General features: G+C 41.5%; 1 protein-coding gene across 2 annotated transcripts in view; it reads left to right on the top strand.

The window, feature by feature from the left end:
* Positions 1-1,039: 1,039 nt before the first annotated feature.
* The window catches only part of CHM (CHM, Rab escort protein 1), a 55,933-nt gene continuing 44,735 nt past the window's right edge, over positions 1,040-12,237 (top strand). For both annotated transcript variants that reach the window (XM_027690397.1, XM_027690396.1), the window contains exons 1-2: positions 1,040-1,126; positions 11,002-11,068. In XM_027690397.1, the coding sequence (XP_027546198.1) occupies positions 1,078-1,126; positions 11,002-11,068 (116 nt within the window). In that variant the 5' untranslated portion in view covers positions 1,040-1,077. The remainder of the gene's footprint in view (positions 1,127-11,001; positions 11,069-12,237) is intronic.

Raw genomic sequence — 12,237 nt, 5'->3', positions numbered from 1 at the left:
GAGTGTTACTTTGGGCTTTAGAGGGAAATTAAAAATGAGTTAATTGATGCGTTGAGAAAAATAGAGAGGGTTTTGCATGCAGAGAACATAGTACAATCAAACATACAATATGGCTGTTAATTAACAAGAAAGGGCGTTAGATTAACGACTCACTTTCTAACTAATATACTAATAACTAATGCACTTTTTAAATCTGCATTCAACATGGTGGCTAAAGGAAAAAATTATCGCAGTTGGGGAGTAAGGGAACTTTTTAAAATAATGAGGGAAATACTTTCTTGGATATATTAATAAAGAGCACTAAGCAATGAGATTGAAGAAACAATAGGAATTTTTTTGGAAACAGCACATATGCAGGGGAAATAAGAAAAGTGATATCTGTTGTCTCTGAAGAACTGGTTATCCAAGAAACTTCAGTGGAATTCACAAAATCACAGGATGGTCTGGGTGGGAAGGACCTTAAAGCTCATCCAGTCCCACCCCCTGCCATGGGCAGGGACACCTTCCACCAGCCCAGGTTGCTCCAAGCCCCATCCAACCTGGCCTTGGACACTTCCAGGGATGGGGCAGCCAAAACTTCTCTGGGCAACCTGTGCCAGGGCCTCCCCACCCTCACAGGGAACAATTCCTTCCCAATGAAGAATTTCTTCCCAATAATCGACCCACCAATCATTAAAAAAAACGGGTGTTTGCACTGAATTTGGCTAAGCAGGGGGAATGCCGCCGTATGGCTGTATTTGCGGAGTTTACTCATGGATGCTCGGAGCTTGTGAGCCTTCACCGCCGCGTCCCACGACATCCCTGTATCCCAGGTAAAGGCTCGTTCTGCGGATGAGGAGAACAGCAGAGGGGCGAGGAATGGGAATGGACGGGACGGCGAGGCCGAGGGGTGGCGGGGGCTCCAAGGGCTGGCAGGAGCGCGCCCCGCGGGTCCGTGAGGGCGGTGCCGGGCTCGGGGCCGCTCCCCTCGGGGCCGCTCCCTCAGGGCCGGCCCCGGCCCCGCCCCCGCCGCGGCCCCGGAACCCCCCGGTGTCGGTCCCGCCCCTTCCGCCGGCGCCGCGTGACGGCGGCTCCAAGATGGCGGACAACCTGCCCTCGGAGTTCGAGGTGGTGGTGCTGGGCACCGGTACGGGACGGCACGGGACGGGCCCGGGGGGCAGCGCCCGCACGGCCCCTCGGCCCTGTCGCCGAGGGGGCGGCGGAGGGGGACGCGGGCGGAGCTGGAGGCTGAGGGGAGGCAGCGGCGTCTGGGCAGGGCGGGCTGAGGGCTCTGGGGCTGCGAGCGGCTGCCGAGGTACCTGCGGGCACAGCTGCCGGGACAGCCGCCCTCACAGCGTCCCCGGCAATCGCAGCCCGCCCCAGGCCTGCTAATAACACGTAAGTGTCCAGCTGTGCTGAGAAATAGAGGTGTGGCGGAGGTGCGGGTGGGGCCGTGTCTGTGCGACCCCCGGCCCTGTGAGCGGGCACTCACCCGGTCTCCGCACACCTGAGCCAGGGGCTCCTTCGCTGCCTCAGGAAGCCTTGTCTGACTGACTCTGCCTCCCCTGCCAGCCCTTTTTCCCGAAACACCGTCCTGCTGGGCAGGTTTGCTTTTGTGAGCCGAAAACAGCTCTGAAGAGCTAAAGCCCATCTCGTTGCAGTATAGGTGGTATATGTTGATAGTATATTTGTTTAATCATATCCTACAATACAAGAACTTTCATACTTAATTTTTTTTTCCCAATCTCTATGCATGCTTTAAAGTAACAAAAAAAAATTTGAGTCCTTCTCATTAAAGCATGTTTTTTAGTCTATGAACGATTGCACACACCTTAATTCTGAACTTCCTGCCCATTTTATATCCTGTACAAGTTCATCCTGTTCTGGTCAATAATGATGGAGACCTGGAAGGTCTCACTGAAACAAACCACAGTGTAACTACTAGGGAAATTTTAAAATACTCCTTCAGAAGTAAGATTCTTGCTGCTTGTGGATTTAAATAATTTATATGTATGGAAATAGATTTCTGTGTGTAGAACCAAGTGACAGTGACCTGGTTCAGACTGGTCTTGATAAGCCGCCCACCTTAAATTCAGGATTGAGCTCTAAACTAATCTTAAAATACTCCAAATGACCACTGTTTGTAGGTCCCAAATTTACGCCTGGATTTTGTTTGCCTTTGTGAAGAGCTCAGGGTGTCGGTCGGAGCACAAATGGGAAGACGCTTCTAAATGTTCTTATTTTCCATGTGAAATCAGCAACTCTGTTTTTGGAGTCCACTAATCTGTCAAATTGTGTCCTTGGGATTTAAGGTTTCCAGTAATTTGGAATAGAATGAGTGGGTTTCTTAATGTAATTTCAGTGTTTAGCAGAAAAAAAGCAATTCCTGTGCAGCGTTTGTGTAATTGCTTAAAGGATTTCTGATTTATTTACGGAGTTTCTGAAAGTTAAGAAAACCTATTGCCCCATTGTTGACCATAACTCTACTAAAAATGCAAAATTAAGGTTATTGAGCAAATGAGGAGATCCCTTCTGTGCTCTTAACCCTCTTGTATGGAGTGGAAACCCTAATAATGAGCCTGAAATTTTCATATGTCTGCAGATTTGTGAGTATTTTGGCTGTATGAGAAGAATAGTTAATAATGAAAAGCTAAAGTATCAAACTGTGAGGGTATAATATTAAAAATTGCATAACCTCTGTGATTTTGGAGGATAACCCATTCTTTACTGCCATGAAGGAAACAGTGGCTATGTACATCATGTAGAAACTCAAAGGTTTATACAAATTATGTTAAGCTATTCAGCTATTTTAGCCACTGGTATTCAGGGATGACTTTTTGCCCACCTGTAGAGAGTTTTGCTGTAACCAATCTCAAGATTTTCAGACTTCTGCGTTTTGGGAATTATTTTGTCTTTTCTCTGCATTCCTTTTTACTCAGAACATACGTAAATGGTGACTAACACCATTGACTGACTGATGTTTTTAAAATCTCTATTAAATTACTCAGTATGGAAGATTATTTAGAGTAAAACTTTAATCTGTCTTCTCTTTGGGAAGTGACTCCTGAGGGAATATCTTAGCCTAGTCTTCAACTGTGTTTTGTAATGCTGTAACCAGTGCTGAGTGTACCTGTGGATATTTAATTGTCATATGTAATAACTAGAACCTTTGTGTTAATGGTATTTTTAATGCAGAGTAGTAATTGTGTTCTTTTCTGCGTGTGTGGCCTTTTCCTGGTTTTGTAATTTGTACATCTGTTAATTTTAGTAATTAGATTGAGTGGTAAGGTTAGATTTGAATTTTATTTCGGGCTCATTTAGCTGTTTTAAGGTAGGAAGCTTAGTGCAAATAGAACCTCTTTTTTTGTGAATTGATGCTTGTTGATTTTTATTGTCTAAAAGCCTGTAGGATCCAAGTTGGGATTTGGGAATTCAAGGTGGGCATTAGTCATGTTCAGTTAAGAGGGTTCATTATTGATCAGCTTTTGCGGGGTCACTTTTAAATATTGCAGGGATTCAGTAGTGGTACATTGATAGCGAGAGGGAACAGGAGGAGTTCTCTGGAAAATATCCCGAAAAATAGGCATCTGTTTGAGAGGGACACACAGAGCTGGGAGTCAGTGGCAGAGCTTTTGTCTTCAGGAAGTTGTCAAATAGGAGAATTCACGGGCAAAACATTCAGCAACACTGAATTTAGGGCAGAAGCTCCTGTAAGTGCAAAGATTTGCAGTGTGTGTGTGCACTGTGCTGTGGATACAGGTGCAGGGTCATCCTTACCTTGGGATTTCTTCAGTTCATTGGGCTGTATCCAGTCTTGACTCCTTAAACTTGTCTCTGATGCTCCACAGGGCCTGGATTACTGCTGGGCAAGTTGTAGAGGAGATGGCTCTTTAAAAGGTGTTGTATTCACAAGTTTGTCTGCCAGTAATTCTAATTTTTTTCTAAAAAGGAGTTATTTTTTATAAAAGCAGTCAGTAAATTTTCTAGTTCTATGCAATTTTCTTTCCATTCTGGTTTTCAGTGGTTATAAATAACACATGAAATGACTTTCAAGGTAGAAAGCAGGAATCCATTTTGAAATATTCTATAAAATAAAGAGTGATTTATGGTTTCATATGATTTTGGCTGAAAGCACTCGGGCTTTGCCAGGTCATCAAAGTCCTGTCAGGAGAATCTATTATTTATTGTTCGATATGCTGGGAGTGGTGTAAGTACTTTATGTTTATCTTATGTAAGTGTAGTGTTAGGAAAAATCACTTCCAGATACTAACACTATTTTTAAAATACACCTTGAAAAACTAACCTGAATATTATGGATGTGTGTTTTGAAGTAAACATTGAAGGTTGATTTAAAAAAAATAAATAATTCCTAATGTTTTTATTGTTGCAGGATATTTTTAGGACGTGCCAAAAATGTTTTTTAATACATCTTTTAGGCTGGTATTTTGGTTACATTACTTTATATAACTGCACAGTCTTCAGTTTACATCAGCAGCTATTTAGAGTTGAAAGCTCGATGGCAAACCAGCTGAAAGTGGATATTTGTTGATGTCAGTGGTCATTGTGGACTAACACAGTGGCACTGACTGGTAATGGTGATGTCTGGAAGGAGGAAATAAAACCACATTTTTATTATCATTTGTGAATAAGTCATTGCCTGTGCATGTGGATGTCAAACAAAATGAACACTGACTCACCGTCCTGTCCCGTGTCCTGTGTGTCCCCCTTTAGTTTTTTTAGTATTCTCCAAATGTAAACATGCCTTTATCTTCTTTCTGAGTTTTTTTAACCTAACTAAAATTGAAGGATTGTGTTCTGGCCTGCTTTCCTGTCTGGATTTTGGAGTGTAGCAGAGATGCTGTGATAACCACCTTGGAGGTCTAGGCTCCTACTGCTGCCTCAGAGAGGTTTCTTTCCCAGATCCCGTGCAATGTCCCTGGCTGCTCTTGGGAGAAAACTCATTGTTCTGTGAACCCTTTGTTGTCCTTCTCAGCCTGTTTATGTTCTTCAGGTTTTCAGATTATATTGCTGATCTTACAAAATAAGAGATTGTTGGACTCCTGTGTGCCTACTTTGAAAAATACAGAGTAGGTCATCTGCATATCAAGGTGACAAACTCCTTTAGAAAAAGGCTTAGCAAAGTTCTGGGCTGAATCAGGAGCAGTTGAAAAGACACATTTGTCTGTTCCACTAGGAAATGTCATTCCTTTCCTAAATAACATTTATTTGTACCAACTGTCAGAGTCCCTGGTTTGCATTGCCAGGTTCTCCTGATGGGATACAGATAACTATATGGAATTACAGGGTAGGAGAAGAAACTCTTTACTTGTGGCTCCTTCCTTGACCAGTTATGATTTTTCATTTGTCTCAGTGGATTGGAATTTCTATACCATATTCTGTAATGTAGAAATATTTTCTGATAGTGTTCTGCAATATGAACACATATTAAAATTAATCAAACCTAATATTCAAATTTAATTAGCTATCTTTAACTTATTCTGTACAATAAATATTTTAATTTCCAATTACATTATGAAATGCCTTTAAAGATCCACTCATACCAAAACCACACCATGAAGGTGGTGTACTGAGCTCCTCGAGTCAGCTGCTGTTCTCTTCTTAAAAGTTCAGATGCAAACAAAATTTATTGCAGCTGGTCAACTGTCTGACTCCAGAAGATTGTTTTGAAATTGTCTCTGTTCCAGCATTTTTAATATATTTTCCTTCAACTTTTATATTATGAAAGAGCCACTTGTGATTTATTTAGTAGATACAGTAAAGCAAATTAAACATTTAAGCCTTTTCAAGATGAATCTCATGTAATTCAGTAAAAACTTATCAGCTGGATGACTGGGAAATAGTTTGCAGTGAACAGCTTAGGAACCAAGATACTTCCACACATATGAAGCTGTTTATAAATTGCTCAGGGCAGTGACTGTGTCCATTTAAAGGCAGTGCATCACTAGAGCAGCATGTACAGCTGCTGAGCAGGAGGCACAGTGTGTAAGCCTAAAATTAATTTTTGATTGCACAGAGGTGAGTTATAACTTTGAATTATTTTGTAAAACTTTTTAAAATTAATTGGCTTTTAAAGCTGAAGGAAAAAGTTCTGTAGCTCAGCAGTTATCTCAGATTTTAATTTTGCTGTGTTGAAACTAAAAGTAGAATTGGTTTTTTGGTAACTAAACAATGTGTAACCCATTCCTCTATTTCTTTTTTACTTCTAAAACACTATTCTTGAAAGTGAAAGCACAGTTGATTTTGCTTCATAGGGAAGCTCCAAAAATTCATGTAATGGAGATTATCTTGGTCAGAGGTTGCTGGAAACAACCAGATGCAGAATTCAAGGTCAGCTTGCAGCAGCCACCTCTGTGAGATTTATTGGGATTAATGTGCCTGTTCCATTTCCAGGAAGGTGTGATGGAGACAGTGCTCAGACAGTGGCAGGGAGAGCGAGTGTGAGCTGAGGGCTCTGTGCTCTTCATCAGAGGATTGTCCTGACCCTGTGGTTGTGCTCTGGGCTTCCTGGGTGCCTTCCCCCCGTGCTGCAGCTGGTTCTGGTGCAGCCCTGGAGTCTTTCACGGCAGCTCCCAGTGCCTTACACACAAAAACTGGTCCTACAGACCAGTGTTTGTTAATCTAATTAGAGCCAGTGTGTTATGATTCAATCTGCTTGCCATTCTTTTGCTTTCTAAGCAAGAGGTCCAAACACAGGAGGGCAGGTGTGTAGTCAGCATTGCTCCTGGACCAGTCCTAGGGACTCCAGTTGGTTCACTTTGAGTTTGCACTCCTATTTCAGTGAGGCACCGAATGCATCTACTGCTGGATGGGTATCAAGTACTACCTGTGAAATTCCACCTGTTAGAACATGGTAGCAATCTAGGGATCACTAATAAGTATAATCACTCTTTTTATATTTATATTTATATCTGTGTGCAGATGCAATGTCCAACCTCACTGAAATTTTAAATTACTGTTTCCCTGACAAGGCCAGAGAGGCTAATTTAATACTGCATCTGATAAATGGGGGGTTAGTAAGTGGAGGAAGAAGGCAGTGGCTTTAAGGAATGATGATAGAGATTCCAACTGGCACTAACCAGTCCTCCTTCTTGAAGGAAAACTCTTTATCTTTGTTTTTCTAGTAAGAGAAATGAAGTGCATGACAATCTGACATAATGTGAATATTTCACATGTAAGCATTCTAAAGGGGGATATGAAAGGGCTAGGAAACACAGAAAGTATATAAACATTTCTTGGTAGCAAGCACTGCTATTTCTGAATTGATTCTGCCTCAAATACAAAGAACTTCTGAGTCAGCACATTAAATGATACAAGTATTGTATGGACTCCTTATTCCTCCACATAAATCCCTTTTATGCTGCCAGATGTTTATGTATAACACACTGAAATCTGGATCTGGTGCTGCTTTCTTGTGGTTGGATCATGCAATTCCTACTCAGACTTCTTATTTCCTGCTAATACCATTGCAAATCTAAAAATTGTCTGGATTTGAACCTTATTTGAGGAAATGTTCTTTTGCAGTAGCCCTTTTCATTTCAGATAGAATTAAATCTGTGCTGTGCTTCACAGTAAGGAGTATGCATAATAACTTGGTAGAAACATATTGGTTATTACTAATTGTAGCAGAGGGCAATGATGATTCAGTAATTTGATTACTGATTTTGATAGCAGTACAATCTTAGAATTCTTTAGTAGTAATCTAAAAAGAGGTGTAGATTCTCATTCAGATCTTGCTGTTCTTAGTGATGCAAGTTACTGGATCCAAATCGTTACTCAACTGCCTGTTGAAACACTTTGTGAGTGGTACAGGTTATAGTGCTAAATCCTGCATCCCTTGAGATGACCAAACCAGCAGATGCCTGTTCCCCAAGAAGGATAAGTGGCAGGAAGTGTTAAAAAAATCCTCATGAGGAAAACAGCCTGGAGATACCCAGCTTTATTTACTCATTAGGCATAAGGGAAACTTCAGAATCTGGACTCTGCTCTGCCCTGTAGCGAGGGTCCGAACACATTTCAAAAGCTGGATATAATCCAGTTTAGGGTTTTTGACAAATCAAAGTCCAGAATAGAAAGCTGTTTCCAAGTAGGAACAACTCATAAAAAGATGGTAATATTTCTCTGTTATTAGATCATCTGGAGGGGACCTATTTTGCACCAGTCCGTGAGCATTTAGTAGGAGACAGTTCAGCTTCCCGTGCTGTCATTACATAAATGACCATGTCTGTGAGGAGGCTTTTCCTATTTAGTTTTGTCCTACACAGAGAAGGACTATCTGTACCTATATGACAATGGTGTGTTTACCAGAACATTCTTTCTTGGAAAAGGCTTTTGTCCAGTAGCCATCCTGCAGTCCAGATCCCACGTAGGAGTAACTGGCACTTGACAAAGCTGCCTCTTTCCTGTGTGCCTTTGTTTCTGTTGGAGAAGAGAATTCAGAAACTGGTGCCACAGCACAGTCTTATTTCTTGGCTTTACTGAGGTTTTGTCACAGAACAATTGGTGTCTTGCTCCCTCAGGTTGTTGGAGAGCCTCTCTGAGAGGAGGAATACACAGGCCTTGCCTTTCAGCCTCACTCTATTCCCAGTGGGTACATGGGGGGCCACGGGATCTGAGAAGCAAAGGGTTGGTGCAGAAAATTGATGCCAGCTTTCAAGAGCAAGGAAGCTAATTCAGGGAACAATTTCATCCAAGGTTAATGGAAGAACAGACCTCCAACACAGTATCAATTGGATCAAGCTTAAAGCAATCAGTTATGCCCTGGTAGCTATAACTCCAGCCCAGGTCAGCCAGGCAGCACTGGTGATGTTTTACAACACTTTCTCGGTGGCTTTTATCAATAAGGAAGGAGAAACAAGTTTCTCAATTCCATTTCTAGAGTAATACTCTCTGTACCCCATTGAGGGAAAGAAAACCTTTTTCAGGAACTCCCAAGAAAATAGTAGTTGTAGATTCTATTCCAGATAGTTTATAGAGGGAGTGAAATGGAACGTGTGTATAAGTGGGGGGGCAGCTGAACGTGGAGCTGCTCTCACATGATCAGTGTGTGCAGCCAGGGTCTCCTGTCAGTTCTGAAGGGTGTGCTGCAGTGGAATATTTTCTCCTTGTTCACAATGCTCTGTGTTTTCAGTTCTTAATTCCAAAAATTCAACTGAAAAGGTTATTGGCCTTTCTAGGCTGTGAAACAAATGTCCAAGGAACTGATGTGATTGTTCATCCCTCTTTCTACTCCCAGAGGTTAATTCCATGGTCAGCCTTCACTGCTGTGGAAGGTCAGCAACGCAAAACTATTGTCACTTTTTCTGCTTTATCAATTCAGAAAAGGATTTTCTCCATCAAAAAAATATTCATTAAGCCAGAAAATTTGAAGGGAAGTTGTAGCTATTTTCCTGGGAAATTTGTCATGCATGTCCTAAAACCTTCATTGTGTTGATCCAAGCATTTATGCTTTTGGACACCACCATGGAACTGCTCTCCCAAAAACTGACCCTTTGCTTGATGTAGAAGGAGGTCAGGAGTGGCAGAAGATCAGGGCCCAGAGGTTGAACCTCTTTATTTTGATGTTTGTGTTTGCCTTTGCTGGCTTAAAGGGTTTGTGAAACTATGGTCTAGTGTCTCTAAGTCCCACGAGGTGTTTCCTAGGCTGCATTTCAGGTTCTAGTATTAATAAAGGTTAGCTTAGCCATTTAAAATTATTTATTCGTGTCTCTGTGAGGGCTAAATTGTGCTTAATATCCCATTAAAGTCTAACAGCTTCTTACTCTAAGTGAAAACTGCTGCCTTACAAGTAGTAGGGAGTTATTCAGTAACCTTTAACTATTGCATTGTGTTTTAAATGAATCATCACATTGGTAATGTCAGGATTTATTTGTTTGTGAAGGCAGTATTCCTTCTGAAGAAATTGACAGCTGGAATAGGCCTGGAATTCTGCCAGAGATGATTTTTGTCATGAAGCAAACCAAAAAAGACTGTGCTCTCCCACCCCTGATTTTTCCACTTGCAGTTCTGTCTCTGCAGTTGCACTGGAGCAGCTGCTCCTGGCGCTGCTGTAAATCAGATCAGCCACAACTCCTTTCACTTTGTTTAATCTCATCCCTTAATTGAATACCTGGCCTAAGTGTCTCCTAATACCAGCCCCTTAGAGTTTTAATCTCTGTTACTGAATTACCTGCTTAAACAGCCAATAGATCATTTAAAAAGAGATTCCAGTGGAGTTAGTGCCTTGCAGCTCCTTAGCCCATGAGCTGTCCTGCAGCTCCTCAGCCCATGAGCTGTCCTACCCTCCTGAACGTGCTCAGAGATCCCAGTCATCCACCTGGGCCTGGGAAATCTGCTGAGTGGTAACAGGCATTACAGAACAGCCTCATTTATTTATTAGAGTTCCAAATGGGATCCTGTGTCATCCCAAGCATGTATTGCTGGTAGAGGAATATCACTAGCCTTTTGGTGTGCTTTTTTACTATGTATTTTTTTCTAAGTCTAGTGAAGACATATTGATTTGACACAGTATAATTGCATGACGTGGGAGATTTCCGCAGGGATATCACTTTAAGGACAACCACAGTCTTTGTGTCAGACACTTGGAAGTGAACAAAAATACACAAAAATGCCCTTGGGTAATACCTGTCTGCATCAGGAGGGATGCAGTTACAGAGCATCCCACTAAAATTTGGGTATCAGTGTGCTGGCAAATGCTCAATCTGTTTATGATCACAAGGTTTCTAGAGAAAACACTGGTGCCAAGCTTTAATCTGTAGTGTTTGCAAGTCACATGTCATACAGTTACTAAACAAAAAAGTTTCTTGCATTCAAGAGCATCATAAGAAAATGTTAACACAAAATAGTGTTCATTATTTTAGTAGCACGAGACTTAAAAATGTCAGTGACTCACATTGTAAAATTTCTGTTGTTTGAGTTGCCTGCTTCTGACCAAGTTCTACTTTTACTTCAGTTTTCAATATATCTTGGTATACTAAGTTCTAAAATCTGCCGGTGTCATTCCAGGTTTGCCTGAATCCATTGTTGCTGCAGCCTGTGCCAGAAGTGGCCAGAGAGTTCTTCACGTGGATTGGTAAGTGACTCCAGAAATTCCTCTTTTTAAGAACTGAACTGACCAGGGGGGTGTCTGTGTCTGGGAGTGCTGCAGGGCTTCTCTTGTGTTCGTCTGGCATCGAGTAATGTTATGCTTCTGTCTCTGCCTTATTTTGGGGTGTTATTTCCATCAACAGAACAGGCAGTTTTTGCCTGCTGGCTCAGGAATTTGGGAAATCAGTGCTGTGGTGAAGGATGCTGCAATTGCTCCTTCTTTGGTACAGGCAGGAATGGTCACAACTTTAGTGCCCTTCATTCTCATTCCTGACACTAATTATCCCTTTCTGTTTGGTGAGAATAACTTCTGTTATTTCAGCATTTTATTTTCATTGGCTATCAAAGTCTGTAATAATATGAGCCCCTGGATTTCTTTCAGCATGCCTGTTTTTAGCTTTGATGGAGAGCTTTCAGAAGATTCACAGGAGCAGCAATTAGAACAGTGGAATACAGATTTTGTTCATTGCTGTTTCACTTAAATGTGCTTATTTACATTCGCACATGCTTTTATAATGAAGTTCTCCACATTTGATGCCTTTCTCCTGTGGAGTTGTTTCCCAACTCTAGTGCAGGAAAAGGTGTTCTTAACCAAGGTGTTCTTCCCTCTTAGTAATAGCTGCCCCTTTAATTGGTGTATGTGCTTCCTGGATCATGGTCTAGAATCCATACCTTGGCCAAGAAAAATAGAAATGTTTAACTGTAGAGCCCTGGCCCCATAAAGAGGGAAGCGTTTCAGACCATCTGCTTTTTGTGTTTAAGTGTTCTTGCAAAAAAAGCCTCCAAAACCAACAGAAAACCAGCACCCGATGCCATTTGAATTCTAAATGAAAAGTTGAGTCTTGGAAAGTTTGCCAGAGATTCATCTGAATTAAAACATTTTGTTGTTACTTACTTTGTCTAGTTTAATATACTCGTTTCTAGATGAATTTTCAAATTTTGTTTTACGGAGGTAACAGTATAATTGAAAATTCATCAACCAAAAAAAGCTGTTTATATTGAGAATATCACTGTTTAACAATGTATGATTTTCCTTCTTTAAGGATCATGAATTTAAAATCTTCTCAGGGTACAAGGAAATGAGATTTGGGTTACTGAAATGCTTGTGTTAGGTGTGCTACTGTGATTAATCTGTTGTTCCCTACAAAGCTCTGA

This window comes from Neopelma chrysocephalum, unplaced genomic scaffold (genome assembly GCF_003984885.1).
Source record: "Neopelma chrysocephalum unplaced genomic scaffold, ASM398488v2 Primary Assembly neopelma1_81, whole genome shotgun sequence".
Lineage (NCBI taxonomy): Eukaryota > Metazoa > Chordata > Aves > Passeriformes > Pipridae > Neopelma > Neopelma chrysocephalum.
The sequence above is the reverse complement of the archived record's forward strand: the minus strand, read 5'-3'. Positions and strand labels throughout refer to the sequence as shown.